General features: G+C 39.3%; 1 protein-coding gene and 3 non-coding genes across 4 annotated transcripts in view; 3 read left to right on the top strand and 1 right to left on the bottom strand.

Moving 5' to 3' along the window:
- The window catches only part of LOC125230498 (kinesin-like protein KIF12), a 41,584-nt gene that overhangs the window by 11,659 nt on the left and 10,626 nt on the right, over window positions 1–19,299 (top strand). Inside the window, exons 3-5 of the mRNA XM_048135668.1 lie at window positions 14,160–14,249; window positions 17,129–17,276; window positions 18,387–18,518. Coding sequence (XP_047991625.1) covers window positions 14,160–14,249; window positions 17,129–17,276; window positions 18,387–18,518 — 370 coding nt within the window. The remainder of the gene's footprint in view (window positions 1–14,159; window positions 14,250–17,128; window positions 17,277–18,386; window positions 18,519–19,299) is intronic.
- Window positions 16,413–16,484, bottom strand: Trnap-ugg. Its single transcript has one exon. It is a non-coding gene; the product is annotated as a tRNA-Pro (tRNA).
- On the top strand, window positions 16,647–16,718 carry Trnap-ugg. The gene has a single exon. It is a non-coding gene; the product is annotated as a tRNA-Pro (tRNA).
- Window positions 19,120–19,191, top strand: Trnap-ugg. Its single transcript has one exon. It is a non-coding gene; the product is annotated as a tRNA-Pro (tRNA).

Raw genomic sequence — 19,299 nt, 5'->3', positions numbered from 1 at the left:
CGTTTTTAACATCTATAACTTCCGCTTCTGGTTCCGGTTCCGCTTCTGCTTCCGTTAAACTAAATTCAAAACTTCCGCTTCCGCTTCCGGTTCCGTTAAACCACTTCCGTTACATCCCTGGTTTGATTGACTAGAATCGTGGTTAGCTGAAGCAGGGGCGGCTCACTCCACGATTCTATCGCCGCGCTACAAGTAGGTACATGCCGGGGGCCGCGAGTTCGCGGCCCATTCAGTGGTGATAACCTTCGCGCGGCGCAATAGACTTCAATGTCGGCTGCTCGCGTGCGGTCCGTTTGTTAATGTAGGTAAGAATTTAGAATGGCGGCATTTTGTGAATATCAAAGGAGTGAGCCTTCTGTACTTGTACTATTATATATTCTGTGGCTGAAGATTATTTTTATATTTTTTACGAAACTTCATTATTTTGCTTTAAGTACCTAATCTTTATTTTGCTTTACCTAGGCTATAGGTTACTAAAATATTTCATGGTTCAATGAATTCAATATGGGATTGAATACCCCATTTCTACTGGAAGGAGTATTTTCTTTGTAACTAGGTTATTACTGTAGGTAGGTGTAAGTATTTTTATATGTATGTAGGTATAGTTTGTTATGCAGTTTTATTTATTTTTAGATTTAACTTTAGTTTTAATGGTATGTTTTACCTACAATTAAGTATTTTATTTAATAAATATTGCAAAGTCAACCTAAAAAAAAATATATTAAGTTTCGGTTTCGGTCGAAACTATTACATCCCACCTTTTACAGGAACTTTTGGTGTCGGTTTCGGCACAAAAATAGGTACCTATGTTTCGGTCGGTCACTAATAGGCTACTTTCCTCCTAGTCAAATCAGGTTTTTTTTAAGAACTGTCAAAACGATTTTGAACGACTTGCTAATATGGAATTAATATGAATGATACATAATAGACAGATAAACCATAAGAAAACTTGGCTTTATTCAGCTAAAAACACAAGGATAATAATGACAGAGTTCTGACATAAATATTATAAATCAATCCATGGCAACGACCATAGAGATACACATCATTCACCCCCTCCTAAGACGTCTGGTAGTCCCCTAGGTAGGCCGGCGGACGCCGCTCACGCGTTGAGCGCCGTACTTCGACTGGAGGCGTGCCTGGTGGTCTCTGCTCTTGTTCTGGCGGTGGCTCAGTCATCTCGTCAGACGCAGGCTGTTCTTCTGCCTCAGCTTCAGGTGGTTCCTCGGCCACGGCCATAGGCATGTCGTCAGAGTCATCAGAGGATATGGAAAAATATTCATCATCTGAGGGGATTGGTGCCAGATGTCTATTTGATATGGTGCCTTCTCTTCCATCAGCATGCCTGACGTAGGAGTAATTTGGGTTGCTTTGCAAGAGGTAGCCTTCTTCCACAGCGGGATCATATTTTGAATTACGCACGCTCCTTTTTATTAGAATAGGACCTGGGGTGGTCATCGAAACTGGCAATGATACCCCATTAGGACTCCTTCGTGGGTGATTGAACATTCTCTCATGAGGAGTAGCATTGGTAGTTGTGCACAATAGGGATCGTATCGAGTGCAAGCTTAAAGATAGCACCCTTTCCCATTCGGCTATTTCCAGACCTTTTGTTTTCAAACTCAACTGAATGGTTCTCCATAAGGTGAAATTCAGGTGCTCAACCTGTCCGTTGCCTTGGGGATTATAGGGTGTGGTGCGACTGCAAGCTATTCCCAGAGACACGAGGTATTGCGTAATTTCTTGCGACATAAAGGACATTCCTCGGTCCGAGTGTATGTACATAGGTGTGCCAAATGTATAGAATATTTCATTTAGACATTTGATGACAGTATTCGATGTCATGTCTTTGCATGGAAAAGCAAAAGGGAAACGACTATATTCATCAATTATAGTCAATATATACTTATTTTGCGACTTAGACGGAAGTGGCCCCTTAAAATCAATATTCAGTCGTTCTAAGGGTGACGTTGCTTTAATAAGTTGACCGCTTGTTGCCGCATATCTTGGCTTTATTTCGGCGCAAATCCGACATTTGGCAGTCATTTCGCGAATATCATTTACAGAATATGGTAAATTTTTGGATCGCACCCAGTGGTGCATTCTGACTATCCCTGGATGACACATGTTCTCATGTAATGTTTTTAAATTGTCCATGTTCATGTGCGCACATACCCTGGTTAAGGCGTCGGCGACCGTATTTTCTTTTCCAGGTCGATAAACTATGTCGTATTTGAAGCAAGACAATTCTAATCTCCATCGTTCTATTTTTTCGTTCTTTATCTTGCTCGAATGATTTTGGTTGAACATAAACGATACTGACTGTTGATCTGTTATTAAAAGAAAGTGTCTGCCAATGAGATAGTGGCGCCATCTACGTAATGCCTCAACTATAGCGGCAGCTTCTTTTTCAATCGAAGGCTGTTTCTTTTCTGAGTCGTTCAGGGATCGAGAAAAATACGCTACGGGTTGTCCGTTTTGAGACAGCGACGCGGCTAGCGCGTTTTCTGAAGCATCGGTTTCGACTGTAAACATGGCGTCGTCGCTGACAGCGGACAATGAGGCCTTAGCTATGTCTTTCTTGATTTCGTTGAAAGAAGTCATTGCAATGACAGAGAGTGGAAATGTATTTATTGAGAGCAGTGGTTTAATCCTTTCTGAGAAATTAGGTATCCATCTGGAATAATGAGCGAAAAGTCCTAAGGCTCTTTTTAATGCTGCCGCGTTTTCTGGCGCTGGTAAATCAAGTAGTGGTTTTAGACGATTCTCGTCAGGTTGAATCGTGTTATTTTTGATAGTGTAGCCAAGTAGGTTAATTGTTTCCTTACCGAATACACACTTGTCTTCGTTTAATGTCAGATTATATTTGGAGGCGGCTTCCTTGAATTTTGACAGATTGATATCATGTTGTTCTCTTGTCTTTCCACATACAGTGACGTCATCCAAGTAAGCAAACGTACCTGTTAAGTTTTCTTTTTCTATGATATAATTCAGAGTACGCTGGAAAGCCGCTACACCGTTGGTGACTCCAAAAGGTATTCTGGTGAACTGGTACAATTTCCCATTCGCTTCAAACGCTGTGAATATTCGATCCTTTTGGAGAATAGGTACTTGATGATACGCACTTTTTAAGTCAATCTGACTGAAATAATTGTATTGAGCAGCTTTTGCGACAACAGTTTCTATTCTTGGTAATGGGAATGCATCTAATTCGGTATATTTATTAATCGTTTGAGAATAATCGATTACCATCCGCTTCTTGTGTACACCTCCACCGGCAATAAGAACTTGGGCTCGCCAGGGAGATATACTGGGTTCGATGATACTGTCTTCCAATAATTTAGAAATTTCTGATTTTATAAACCGCTCGTCATCGTCGCTATGGCGCCTGGACCGGACCGCTATTGGCTTCGTATTGGGAGAAAGATTGGTAAATAAGGACACTGGCGGGACTGACGCTGCCATGACATTACAGATTCGTAGTGGTTCCTTCGGTCCTCCAAACTCCACTTCCACAGATGAGTGATGTTTCAGGACATCATGGCCGATAATTGCATCTGCGCATAGGTTATTCGCGACCAAAAGCGATTGTTGTTTGTATTGATGCTTCTCAATTTGAATATTTACGCGACAAGAGCCTTGAACGTGAAAAACGTGACTAAGTTCTGCCATAGTGATAGAAAAATGACATGGCTTTATTTTTAACTTGAGTATCTCGGCCAGACTTTTATTTATAAAACTCAAAGAGCTTCCTGTATCTATCAACGCTTCAGCTTTAAATCCGTTAATGATTATAGGTGAGGTAGCTTTACTTAGACTACTTGGAGAAGCGGCAGAGATGGCAGACAGAATGGCATCGCGTGGAACATCATCCGTCCATATAGCATTTGTTCTATGTGGTTGTCTGGATCTGCACACGTTTGCAAAATGGCCCTTTTTGGAGCAAAGTTGACAGGTATCGTTGGCCGCAGGACATTTTATGCGCTGATGCACATTTCCTCCACAAAAGAAGCAGCGACGTCTCGATGAGTTTTGATTAGGGGCGGACGATGAAGCCGCTAAATTCTCCGTGTTTTCAGGCTCGGGTAAGGCATTGAGATGTTGTGATGTATTAGAGGTATTGCTAAATGCTTGTGAGTTTATTCCAGCATCTTCTAAAGAAATCGCCAAGTTGACCGCTTCGTCTAAGTTAAGATTCAATTTTTCTAATAGTCTCTCCCTTATTTTCTGCGAACTGATGCCAGCAATGAACGCTCCGCGCATGGACTCGTTTTGATGTTCGTTTGCCGTGACTTGCGTAAAATTACATTCTTGGGCAAGAAGTTTTAGGGCTTGAACATACTCTTTGACAGTTTCGTCTGTTCGTTGTTTACGCGTAGCCAACAGATGTCTGGCAAGGATTTCGTTTTTAGGTTTTACATATATTTTCTTTAAAATACCGATAGCTTCGTCGTACGTTTTGCTTGTACGTATATAAGAAAATATTGTAGGAGAGAGATGGTTTACCAGGAGCTTTAGTTTGATGGAGTCCTTGGTGTCAGGGGCGCATTCCTCGGACAGAAAGTTATTAAATGTAAAATACCAATGTGCCCATTTCACGTCAGAGGAGGCGGCACTTGGTTCTTCGTCAAATCGCTCGGGGCGGAGATAGCGTGATATTTTATTTTCGTTCGACATACTTATTTGTTTAGCATAGATACAATTTTAGCTGAATAAATTGATACATAATAGACAGATAAACCATAAGAAAACTTGGCTTTATTCAGCTAAAAACACAAGGATAATAATGACAGAGTTCTGACATAAATATTATAAATCAATCCATGGCAACGACCATAGAGATACACATCAATGAAATCGAATAGAGTGACGTCACGGTCAACTGATTTACTTTACATAGGTATTTCTATCCGATTTATATTTAAAATATAAATTGGAGTTAAAAATAACTTATACTGTCCCTGTTTTTCTTATAATTATCTGATACTTTATTTCGTGCATGGTATAAAATATTTTATTTTAAGTACAGATTGATTAATTTGTTGTATAATCAGTATTTTGTTCGTGTTATTGTGGTAAAAAAATGTGTTTCAACTCGCTACGCTCGCGGTTCAATATTGGAATCTTTCGCTTGCTCGGGTATCAATATTGGCACGTGCGGTTAAACAACAACTTCACCCCCTTGTGAAACAAATAACGTCAATCAAGTTGCCTATTAGTTAAAATTTAATTAGGTACCTAACATATCTCAGCAATTCCCGTCAACTTTGTACAATGCCACGTCAGCAAATTTTAATTGATCCTATTTTGTTACCAACATTTAGTAATATAATTCTACTTTCGTAAGATATATACAGTATAATTGTTATAATTAAGAAAATATAGATACTAGAAAACCTTAATGACGAAATAAAACTTAATAAAATCTCAATTCATCAACAAAATCTTGGTAACAAAATAGGAATTAATAAAAACAAATTTAACTTTTCCCTTAATTTTTGTACAAAGTTTACGGGAATTGCTGATCTGCAATTTTATCTTTCTAGGCCCCGAAAAAAAGAGCAACAGAACAGTACGAATAGGCAATTCATTTATGTAGGTACGTAAATTCAACCGTCTAGAAAATTCGAAAACATCCTCATTATCATAACAACTAAAACTTATACCTTGTTTACCAATTTCCCCTACAAAAACATATTATAAAATCAATATATACCAAAACTTCCCTCCCATTCAATTAGGTTCACTAAAAGCCTATACATATTAAGCAGGCAGCCCTTGACATTTCGCCGGCCGCTGTCACTCCAGACTGGACTCTTCAATTATTAAACCGACTTGAGGAAATGGTTAGTCTTTAAAGGGGGAGTCTAAAGTTTCCATGTATGAGAATTGATTGGGTACAAGTTTTGCTTGGCTTGGGGTCAGGTTCGTCCGTGTAATAGCGAGTTGAAACACATTTTTTTACCACAATAACACGAACAAAATACTGATTATACAACAAATTAATCAATCTAATATTTATGATTATAAATCATCAAGAAGAAATCAGTAAGAAAATTCTACCAGACAGCTTAAGACATGAAGTTGAAATTTGTATGAAATTACTTTGCACTCTTGTGGATAAAATGCAATTTTGCTATCTGTCTTCGAATAGCAAGTAAGCCTTTAACAGTTGGTGTGGTGAAAAATAATTTACTACCCATTCTTGTCGTATTACTAAAAAGAACGGGGTCAAAAGAACCCCGTAAAACCAGCAATCTGGAATATGTATCTACTACTTCTCATATTGTTTACTTAGTTTCCAGCTTATAATTATTGTATATGTACTCGTAGGTATATCAGAGAACCTACCATGAATACCGAAGGCGAATTTCGGACATCTTTGTTTTTAATAAATTTATTTGGTTTCTGCTGTTAGCTCCGCTGCCAAAATGACAACACTTTATACTTAGGTATAAATGCCAATTGAAATGGTAAATGAAATAATAAACGGGAAATAAAGAAAATATAAATAAACACCTAAAAAACAAAATAAAAATAAACCTGTCACTGCACTGTCACGATTTGGATTTCTTTTAACCCCTTTTTGCCAAGAGTGGCACTGAAACTTAGTAGTTAATGTGCTCTGCCTACCCCTTTATGGGATACAGGCGTGATTATATGTATGAATGTATGTACATATAAATAAATAAAAACTCGTGTGTGATTTTTTCCCTCCTATTTCCATTGACAATATAGGCTATCAGACTGAAACTTTTACTTTTGAAATAAGAAAGTAGGGATTATCGACGTGTCGTGTCGTGTCGACGTGTGACACGTTTCTATTTATGTATAAATACATAAATAGAAACTTAACTTGCGTCATACATCACGTAATTTAAAATTGAAATGTCCAATTTGTTATTAAAGTAAATTAGTAAAGGTTAACATAACGATGTGAAGTGGATTAAAATATGATGTTATAGGAATTAATAGAACCTAACACATGCATACATTATATTCTTTTATTTATAATGTATCTCAAAAATAATACTCCTAAAAACCACTTCAATTTTGACCCACTCCGCTTCATAAAAACAATATGTACCTAAGTAATAAAAATATGGAAATCTTAGGTTCTACCTAACATTCTAGGAACCTGGAGGCGTAGGAAAAATAGAGAGCTGGAAGAGCTAATGGCGGTGCCTAATAAGTATAATTGGTGAGATCAAAGCCACACGGCTCCGCTGGCTCGGCCACCTGGAAAGGAGGATCGTGGTGTGAGAAGAGCATATGTGGGACACCTGGGTGAAAAACGTCCGCCTGGGCGTCCCAGATATCGCTGGTGCGAGGAAGCCCTGAAAGACCTGTCCGCACTCGGTGTACCCAACTGGCGTGAAGTGGCGCAGGATAGGGCAGAGTAGCGATATCTTGTGTCGGAGGCCAAGATCCTTTTTGGGTCGATGAGCCAGTGGAGTAAGTAAGTAAGTAGGTTCTACCTTGGAATGAAAATTTAACCTCTTGCGTAATCAGTGATAATACTTACTAATGTTTAAACTACTGTGAAGAAAAAGTTGTGAAGAACCAGTTAGATTCCAATAACTCCATAAACTCCATAATATTAATAGATTGATGTAATAATTTATGAATAAGTAATGCACGGCTGTTATCGTACGATTTGAATCGATACACCCTTGGCATTGGCAGTGACATGCATAAACTATGCTCATCCGAGCAAACACGATCCATGGCTTTAGACACGAGGATTCCGGACTAAAGACAAAAAATATGAAGGAAAAATTTTAATTTTAAATTCAACGGCTTCGAATAAGACTAGGTACAACTATTATTTTTGATTTCGCTGTTGCGTTTAGTTAACATGTCCGCTGTGGCAATTAGTTAAAACTACCAAATTAATCATACATTTTACAGGGTCGAATGGACCCAGTACCGCTTTCAACATATTAAAATCGCAAACAGCTATATGTGTGTACATTCTCTATCAAAAAGAAACCCTGAAATATTGGTTTCAACTTTCCATCTAATACTCTTAGGTACTTAGTAGTCGTTGTCAATTTTAATTTCGCAATATTTTTTGTCTTCCATTAACGAAGAGCAGTAGCAAAATTAGGGATCTTCATAGAATGTGAGAGATAGTTCAGTTGCCATTTCTTTTTGAGCAAAAGCTTTCGTAAGTTTCTTATGTCTTTCCAGAACTTTGTCACCTAAGCCGTCTAGGCCAAGGCCAAGTGATCAGATTCCTATTACCTACTGCAGCAAATACAGCAGACGCTAGTTCGATTCCCTCCCTGAGACCGGTCATGCCAAGGCAATCATGGTCGCGCGATAAACGATAAAACATCGGCCGTCCCTATCGCACTAACAAATCGTCACTACTTTGAAAAAATCTCGTATCTCACGCTGCTTCTCAAAGTTAAAACGCAGTAAGTCTATATGCATTTCATACATACTTACTACAATTTTCTTTTCATTGACAGACGAAGATACAAGTATTTTTAAAAGTAGTGACGAAATAGTGCTATAGTGACGGCCTGCTGTTTTATCATTTATCGCTTGACCGTACTTGCCTGCATGGTCACTTTCATTTTGATAATCATTTTTGTCACTTTACCACAATTCCACTCGTTAGTAAAGTAGAAAACTGTCAAAAGCTAATCAACATCAAACTTTATTTACCTATCGGTAAAATAACAGAAGTTGTTTACCGATCGACAGTATGTCAACAGATGAGTCGACAAACAGGGGCAATTATCGTCACTTTCGATCCATATCTACAAGGTTCGGTTTGCTGCAGTCATTATGCCGTAATGATTTTTACCTTTATTGCATTAAAGTATAATGTTCTGCAATTATGTGACATTGTTAACTCAACTTTGTATTATTTAAGGCGTGGATCGACTGATGAATGTCCTATAATAAAATCATCCTATCTCCTATCTCTGTTTTGCCCAATGGTTGACTGGTAGAGAATGCCTTAAGGCGTTAAGTCCGCCCTTTGTACTTTTTAATTTAATTTATTTATTCAAATACGTAAGTTTACAGTACTTAACCAAAACACTTACATATTAAATTAAAAGTACTTAATTACATTAAATTTCATGCATGTCAAAATTAAAACTTATTTCTAAACATTATTTTTATCATATTATAAATAATTCATGCATATCAAAAAATTATACAAAAAAAATATAAAAAAACAATAATTAATGTGACTGCTCTAAAAACAACTGCCAAGACACAGCCTAACACGCTTCAGGAATACGCCCAAACTATCATGGAATACATCTGTATCAGCATCCTGTGCGTACAAATTATTTAGCAGCTGAGCTGCTCTGCGCGTCGGAGCATTATCTCCCCGTCTTGTGCGCGCAACGATCCGCGCAAAAGGGTGCGGGCGTCGCCGCGGCTCTACCGTGGCGCCGCCTCCGCGTCTCGGAACGGGGACATGTAGTCCAATCTGCGTTAGCACCGATGGATTGTCTACTCTGTTATTCAGAAGGTGGTAATAATGCACTATAAGCAACAGCTTCCTTCTGAATTCCAGAGTGTCCAAGTCCACCATAGCCGAAACAAATAGTGACGGATACATGTAGGGATAGTAACCATATTTCTTTTTGTATATGAACCGTGCAAATTTACGCTGTATTTTCTCAATATTTAGGTTATACTTTGCTTCGCTGGGATCCCAGACCATTGCTCCAAATTCCAGTCGACTGCGCACGTATGCATTGTAGAGCCGTATAGCGACGTTAGGATTAGGAAACTGGTATGCCATCCTCATGATAAACCCGAGTATTTTGCTTGATTTCAAACATATGGTGGTGATATGTTGCCGGAAGTTAAGTTCCCTGTCAAGCATTAATCCAAGGTCTCTAATCTCTGTGACGCGCTCCAACGGGATACCATGCAGAGTATACAGTGTGTTTAGCGGCTTCCGAATTCTGTTAAAAGTGATAGATTTACATTTAGAGACATTGAATTGTAATTTATTCTCTTTACTCCATTTAGCCACCGCATCTATATCATGCTGCAGCGCCTCACAGTCACTTACTTCGCCAACGCCTAGGAAAAGCTTGAGGTCGTCAGCAAACAATAAGCACTTTGCAGTGCTTACCGCTCCCGGCAAGTCATTTATCATTATCATGAATTGTGTCGGACCTAAGGTACTTCCTTGGCTTACCCCAGATCGTGTAAAATATGGGTTAGACTCGCACCCATCAACCTTGACCACCTGACACCGATCCTTCAAGTAGCTTGCGAAGAATTTGAGAAGCTTAGATGAGAAACCCATAAAAGCGCACTTTTGCAAGAGGATGTCATTATCAACAAGGTCAAACGCCTTCTTAAAATCAAAATAGGCGGCGTCGACCTGGCGACCCGCGTCCATTTCTGCAGCGGCATAGTCCACGAACACTGTGTGGTTGGTCGAAGTCGAGCGCCCCCTCCGGAACCCGTGCTGGCCGTCAGCAAGCTGGGTGGAAATCTGATGGCTAATTCGACAGTCTATCATTGCTTCGAAAAGCTTGCCAAAGACAGAGAGGACAGCTATGGGTCTATACGTCTCTACTTCAGTACTTGAACCACTCTTAGGTACAGGAGTGACTCTGGTTTTTTTCCACACGTCCGGATACACTGCGCATTTCAACGCAAGATTATAAATATGCAAGAGCGGTTTCTCTAGAGCGGATATGCAGTCCTTTGCAAGATATGGAGGAATGCCATCAAGCCCTGCAGAACTCCGTGATTTAAGTCGCTTAGCAGCTTTTCGCAACTCTAGGGCGTCCACAGTGTCTACAGTGACTCGTGCCGCTTGCGCCTCTGCTTTACTCCCTATCTGCATCGCCTCAGCCTCATCGAGTCGCGGTTCATCCTTGTGGAATACCGAACTAAAGTAGTCAGCAAAAGCACCTGCAGCTCTTTGTCCCGACACCGTTTCACCCTTATAGGTAAATTCGGTCACCTGACTTCTGCTCCTTTGCTTACTCTTTACATAATTCCAGAACCTCGTTGGATCTTCAGTAATATCCTTCTCAAGGCTGCGGAGGTATTGCTGGTAAGCATTGTCGATGAGGAATTTAACACGGCCTCTATAGTAGCGGTATAATTCTCGATTGAAATCGAGACCCAACTCTTTAAATTTACGAAAATGATAAAATTTGCTCTGTATATTGCGGATTATTTCCGGTGTGTACCATGATGGATATACATAGCGCTTGGGGACCGGCTGCTTCTTCAATGGTACGCAGTTACCAATACATTCATTTAGTCTCGCGTAAAACCTTTCAGCAGCTACATCCACACATTGCGCACTCAGCACCTCAGTCCAGTCTGTGTTTGCAATGCTAGAATATAATGTACCAAAATCAGCCCTACGAAAATTCCATGCTGGATTCCCGCTAGCATTTCCCAGTGGGGGATGGGGTGGTAGTTGTTCAAACTTGCCCCGGCGCAGCGCTAATGTTGCCTCGAGTGGTGGATGATACGCGTCTGGGGGCACCAGTGCATCTACTTCCCCCGTAACACTCACATTCTGCGGCTCAACCCCGCTCAGTACCAGATCCAAGACTCCATCATACTCGTTAGTTACGCTATTATGCTGATACAGATTTCCAAATTCTAAAAAGGACTGAAACTGTGTCTTGACCGTTGCACTACACGAGTTTAAATTAAAGTCACCTACTATTACTATATCTAAATCCGAATATTTGCATATTATATTTTCCAGGCAATTTAAAACCTGCAAGTATTGGTCATCTCTATAATTAGGCGGTAAATAAACCACAGAACAAATGAATTTTATATTTTTCCATTCTATTATGGCTGTTAACAATTCCATCTCGTCTGTTTGTCCATCAACATTAGGGACTAAGCGAACAGAGTAACAATTCCGCACAGCAAGCAAAACCCCTCCCCATCCGACGTCGCCAGCGCGATCGCGCCTTAGTACGACATATTCAGTGGGAAACAGTTCCGCGTCGCTTACGGAGCTAGTCAGAAACGTCTCAGTTAAAGCAATAACTTCAGATGGGCATGCCAATACATTTTTAAAAAAAGTACTAGTTTTAGACCGTAAGCCTCGAACATTCTGATAGAAAACGGATACACTTTTAAATTTAACACGTTTAATCAGCTTTGTCGATGTTTCGAAATTTCCGAAAATTATTTCGCCATGGTTTAATACATATATCTCTAGCCCAGTTATCAGAGTCCATGACTTTCTCTTCTAGAGTAGCTGGGATCCCTATCTTGAAAGAGGCATATTTGCCTCGTGCTTTTAGTTCTTCAACAGTGCAGTCATTACTCCCGCAAATGTTGGTCAAGTGCGTATGCACCTGCTCTTGAGTAGTGCCCAGTTTAACATAGTACAGGTGTAGGTATGTCCACCGTTCTGCTGCCTCTAGAGAGCATGTGGTTCCTGGAACGGCTGTTCCACGCCGGATACTAGGAAGCGATGTGTCTAGAGGACTCTTGCTCATCGCGTGAGACTTGTTTACCTGCCTTTCTAGTACTTGTGCTGCTTCTTTAACCTGCTCGGCTGACTCAAGAAGTTCGCCTGCCTCTCGGGCGGGACGCCGTTGACTCGCAGTTTGTTGCTTTCCCGACGGTTTTTCTGGCGCACCTTTGGGGACCCGGGCAGCATCAGCGTATTTCCTTTTATCTCCTTGCTTTGAGGTGTTAGACTGAGTTATAGGAGCCTGTGTCTTACCGCTAGTAATATCTACCGTAGTGGCCGTTTTGGGAACTTTTGTCTTAGGCCATGCTGGAGCAAGTGAAACTGCAGTAGCTTTGGAATCTACTGGAACACTACTACTGGTAGCAAGGGCAGTCTTCATTGCAGAGGTGCAAGACTCGGTATCGAGTGTCTCGCCAGTCGAATGGGAGGTGACAGGCTGTCGGAATGAGGAGTTTGCATCTTGCATGCACTTGCAGTTTAGCCTTCCCTCCAACACTGTTACTTTCTCCTGCAGTGCTCCAACAATGTTTCTTATTTCTTTAATAACAGCTTGGTTTCTCTCATCAAGGGAGCGGCAAATGAGGGCCGTCATTTAAACCTATTACCTATTTAATGAGGGCCGTCAAATGAGGGCCGTCGTTTATTGATAATTTGTGCAATAAAGTTTAAATAAATAAATAAATACATAAAATATGTATTTATTTATTAATTTATAAATACATAAAATATGTATTTATTTATTTATTTATGCCAAATTTAACTACAGGAAACAACTTGTTTTATATTAAACCCTGTAAAATTGTAAATGATTGCAACGCACCTAAGTAGACGAATTTTTGTCAATAAAAAAAATATTGATATTGGCATTAAAATCATCTCCACGTCGCTAACCCTAAATCACCGGCGCCAATAGAAATTGCAAGCAGTTTAAACCAAGCATTAAAAAAATATCTATATTCAAGCACTATTATTTATTATTTATTTAAGGAATACCAACAGTTATTGCATGAAAATTAATTAACTGAAACATGAAATTTGCTAGTTTGAGGAGGTAGAATGGAAATTATTGATAGTTTGAATGTATATTCTACTATTGATGGCGACATTACATTTTGGCGCCCAACGTGGGGCGGTCAGAGGTCTAATTGCCACACAGCTGTGACTTTGATTTATAATTCCGTAAACTACCCATATTATTATTTCTCTAAGGGCCGGATTTTCAATCGCCAGATAAATGTATCTATCAGATAAAGTTATCACTATCCTTTTCATCACACGTATAAATGACAATGACAGCTAACATATAAATAAAAATAAATAAAAAGCTAACATATATCTGACAGATATTATTTATCTGGCGATTGAAAAACCAGCCCTAAGTCAATCCTCTAGCAATATACTCAGCAATTTGACGACCGGTCTGGCCTAGCGCGTAGTGATCCTGCCTGCTAAGCCGCGGTCCCGGGTTCGAATCCCGGTAAGGGCATTTATTTGTGTGATGAACACAGATATTTGTTCCTGAGTCATGGATGTTTTCTATGTATATATGTATGTATTTATCTATATAAGTAAGTATATCGTCGCCTAGCACCCATCGTATAAGCTTTGCTTAGTTTGGAGCTAGGTTGATCTGTGTAAGGTCCCCCCCCCCCCAATATTTATTTATTTATTTATCAATCAAGTGACAATTTTCATGTTGTTTCAGTGGAAGCAGAGCGGGCAGCCTGGACCGAAGCTCTAGAGGCTCCAGCACTACCCTTAACTCGGATGAGGACAACATTAACGTCGTCGTCAGGTAAGCTGGTGGTTACATACCGTTTCATCAAGCATCCAAAACCAAATGTTTGCAGGGTTACTGCGCTTGTTTCCATCCAACGTTCAGTGATTCATCCATTTAACGAAATTTGAATTCCTTCTGTGCAAGGGTGGATCCAGCACTCAGGAAAGGGGTCGCGTGGTCAATATACACACATGTCAACCTAGGCTTCAGCAAGGTCATCATCCTCTTTGGGTTATCCCAGAATTCGGCAAGGCCCATGAGAGCCTGGAGTCCGCTTTGACAACTAATCCCAAGATTTGGCCATAGTTTTACGAAAGTGACTGCCATCTGACCTTCCAACCCGAAGGGTTACTGGGCCTTATTGGAATTAGTCCAATCCGATTCCCTCACGATGTTTTCCTTAATGAAAAGGCTCAAGCAAGGTCATGACCCAAATATAGACATTTTAAGGAGCGATTTTTCTTTCCTTTCATTTCTTCCTACCAGCATTATTTGCCCCCTTTTGAAGCCGCACGTGACAGGCGTTAAACGTAAACAATTCATTCTTTCAAACGAATTTTAACTTTTCAGAATTGATGTCCTCGACATTTTACATTTCCCATACGATGATAACCACCCACCATGTCTAGACCTAAAGCTAAAGTCAAGTGGAAGGCCTTTCGTTAAATAATCGCAAAATTCAGGTGAAAAACCTTTCCTATAGAACAAGAACAAGGGAGGCCGAACAAAGCGGGCTCGGTCTCGAATGGTCACCGAATATCGGCTGTTGACACAGACTTCGCATTAAACTAATCGATTTTCATTTGAATGAAACCATGTTTGTGACGAGAGGGAGTGGTATAAAACAAAAGCTATAGCGACATGTTCATTTGTACCTACTGATGTGCCGACGGAAAGTTTCCAAAATTCTGAGATGTTCACATAGGAAAACTTCGGAAACTTTCCTTACTTTGTATGGACAATTGTATGGATGGAAACTTTCCATTTCATAAATTTAAATTCTTTTTATTTTTCGTGGAAGTTTCGTGAATTTTTCATGAAATTTAAGATTTTTTTGGAATGTTTCCGCAACTTGCACATCACTATTCATTTGTTTAGAGCCTCGATACAAGCAAATTATGTACAAACTTTGCAGAGACAACGCAAAAGGGTCACCAAAATAATTTGTTTTTATGATAAGTAGGTAATTTACTTAGTTTCTATGGATTCATGTGGAAGTGGAATCGGCTCTAGCGGACCAAAAATCGCTAGTTAGTATGAAAAATTCACTCGTAAGGATGATAGAAGTCAACAAGAGCACGGTATAGTGGCGTAGTAGGGTCGGCAATGCGCATGTAACATCTCTGGAGTTACATGCGTTCATTGGATACGGAGACTGCTTACCATCAGGCGGGCAGTATATTTTTTACCACCAAAGTAGTATAAAAAATAGATAGGTAATGTCTGAACCAAATTTGGCATGAGTGATGCTGGAAGTAATTTATCAAATCTCAAATTCATATGTAGGCAGTTATTCGTATAGAGAAGTAATTATGCTGTTTGATATTTTGATCTTAGTTTGAAATTATAATGCTTACCTACTTATTATTTTGATTCACCATTTTGCGTATTTGGTAAATCACCTGTGGATTGTACCATGACGCATACCATACATCGGCGAGCACTGTAATTATTTATATTGGATTGTGTCACAACACGCTCGGAGTGCTTATCAAACTGCTATGGTAGAATCCACGATGATACTTATTTCATGACAATCTAATAATTGAATAAAACTGCTAGCGGATTATTATATTGCTGAAATATTAAAATAAGGAAGGTAATTGGCGATCAATGTCTATGTCTATATACATCACATCAATATTTTTTATTTATTTATAATGAGCCCTATATAAATGCTGCTAGAGTCTTAGCTTCAGGGTCTGGCTATTTAGGTACTACTGATCTACTTTGCTTTTGAAAGCATACATCGTTTGTCGAGTTAAATAAATATCGACTACGATGAAAAAAATAAAAATGCCAAATATTTATGCTGTAATATTGCTTATGTGTTGTTTCGATTAAGTAGGTACCTTATACAATAGGTACTTCACAGCGGTTCAAACATCATTTTTGTAAACTTCTGATTTAAAATTTTATTAAACGTGACATATTATCTAATTTCGCTACAGCAAAACAGGGCACGACCGGGATTTGAACCCGGGACCTCTCACACCCAAAGCGAGAATCATACCGCTAGACCATCATGCCTCTTGGATGCTTCCTCAAATTACCAGAACGGTCTAAAATTCAATTGATCGAGTATATACATATAACACGTAATAGCTACATATGTGTTTACACAAATGTTCCATGGCGTGTTAGTAATACGCTTTATTGTTGTAAGTAGGAAATTTTATTAGTGGATAGTGCGGCATGATGGTCTAGCGGTATGATTCTCGCTTTGGGTGTGAGAGGTCCCGGGTTCAAATCCCGGTCGTGCCCTGTTTTGCAAAACCACAAAAAATCAATAGTACGCCCTGCATTTCCCAATAGCGTTTAAGTGCGTTTTCACATTATCTGATCCGATATCGGATTTAGGACCGATATTTGTATTTGAGCCGCCATTTTTGATTTTTGCCTTTTGAAATCCTTGCTACATCACTAAAAGTGATTTTTTTACTGAATCATAATAAATCAATGAGTAAAGGTAGGTATTATAATCAATGAGTAGGTCATACAAATCAGATCAATTACTTATTAGGTTAGCCTTATCTGTGGATTCTGCTGCCGTTTCTAATTGTAATAACGACTCTATTCGTACTTTTTATGTAGGTATATGGGTCTTGGCAATTAGATATATTATTTTGAAAATAACTAAGTTAAAGACTAAGCCACATGTTTTTTTTTTTCAGAGTTCGGCCCCTCAACGATAAGGAACGAGCGTGTCAAGAGCGGGACATGCTGGAATTCCCTGGCAAGGGGCAAGTCATCTGCCAGAATCCGGGGCAGAAGGCCAAGGTTTTCTCCTACAATGTGGTCTTTGAGCCTGCGGCTACACAGGTATCAAACTTCACAGTTCATGTTTAACGATTGGCTATTTAGAATCTCGAAGAAAGCTTAGAATGTAAATATTATGTAAACATTGTCTTTAAGCTACATATACGAGTATTATGTATGTAGGCATTGTCGCGCGCGACAGAGAGGTTTATTTGCTGCGGCCGGGGGCAGAAGGCCAAGGCGGTTTTCCTACAATATTCTTAGTACGTTTGTCCGTGTGCCCTGTTTTGCAAAACATCACAAAAAATCAATAGTACGCCCTGCATTTCCCAATAGCGTAACTGCGTTTTCACATTATCCGATCCGATATCGGATGACCGATATCCTATACATTGAAGACGCCATCTTTGACTGCCTATGAGATTCTTCCGACATCCGATATCGGATTCGGATAATGTGAAAACGCACTTAGGACTTGTTGCTTGGTTTAAACTTAAAAAAAATACCATATATAGGTACGTACAGTCAACCAATTGGAACCCTAGGCCACTGTAGAACTATATCATAGTGACTTTATAAATCAAATTGTAAGAAATCTCTTACCGCTTATCATTTTGTCATGGTTGTAGAGTGGCCTAGGGTTCCAACTGGTTGACTGTACAGTACACTGTTGGAAAATAGCGGTTGTTTTGTCCATCAAATTAAAAATATGAATTAATTTGTACACAGTAAAGTTTGGGGAAGTGACTGGCATGTTGTAAACTTGTTATGCCCGCCCTACTTCCTGTCATTATTAACGATGTTTTTGTTTTCACAATTTGTTGACTGGGTTCACCTGGATTGTTGGAGCAAATTAAACTTATGTACCTACTACCTAGTAGTTGATATTAAATAGGAGCGTGTAAATAATTATGTTAGTTATCATTATTATACCGAATTAGAAAACCTTGTTCAGGGGCCGATTTTTTAATGTCGACCATTCGGTTTCGTGAATTTCGCTCAATAATTATGTCCACTACTAGCGATTATTGCTCTTCCATATTAGTATGACAGTAGGAGATAAATTGCGATACGCTGTAGCGCATAATCGATGGTCCTCGTCTCTCTACTTCATGTAAGGTTATCTTTGAATCTAACAATTCTGTCATTGCTATTAAAATTTATACTTCTCAGGAGGACGTCCTAGAATATTCCGGTGTGAAGAGGCTTCTAGAGATGGCGGTCGAAGGTTTCTCCTGTACAGCCTTCTGCTACGGACAGACGGGCAGCGGGAAAACGCACACGTTGACCGGACCCCCGGGCTTGGTAAGTTTTGATTTTTTTGTAGAAACTAATGAGATATATGTAAAAGACGTAATGTCTCTACTAAGTCTGAACACTCTGAACGATCTATGATATACTTAGGTACGAGCAAGTTCGAGTCTAGTCTAGAAACACAGTCGACTCAAAAGGGCGTTATTCTAGTATTAATCTTCAATACTAATATTAGTCGCGATTTGGACTTCTAAAAGTATAACTTATAGGAACCTAGCTAGTAGGTAATTGTTTGTTGAATCCCGTAATTTTTTTTTAGTTCATATCTTTATAAATGAGGCTTTCAACCTGAAAAGTCTTCAGTAAGTTTATAAACACGTATCACAAAATGTGCGTCACAAATGCGTATTAAAATCTACTTAGGTAATGACCTAAATTTTATACATTTTTACGAAAACTTTAAACAAGTAGAAAACATACTACCCAAGCTGTAATTATGATAGTGTACAATTATTGTGCAATTATATCTACGTTATTGCAGTCACATTATGAGTCATAAAACAACGATGTGCAGACATTGAGGTGTATTTACACAAATGTTCGATTTAAGCTTGTCGGGTTGGACTGAAGATTTTTATAATGAAAACCAAGCGGCATGATGGTCTAGCGGTATGATTCTCGCTTTGGGTGTGAGAGGTCCCGGGTTCAAATCCCGGTCGTGCCCTATTTTGCTGAAAATCAGCGTTATGGTATCACCTATGTCTTTACGGGCAGATCATATTGTTAAAAAGTGTAACCAAAAACATATACATATAAACTCCGTACAGACAGA

Source organism: Leguminivora glycinivorella, chromosome 10 (genome assembly GCF_023078275.1).
Source record: "Leguminivora glycinivorella isolate SPB_JAAS2020 chromosome 10, LegGlyc_1.1, whole genome shotgun sequence".
NCBI lineage: Eukaryota > Metazoa > Arthropoda > Insecta > Lepidoptera > Tortricidae > Leguminivora > Leguminivora glycinivorella.
The sequence above is the reverse complement of the archived record's forward strand: the minus strand, read 5'-3'. Positions and strand labels throughout refer to the sequence as shown.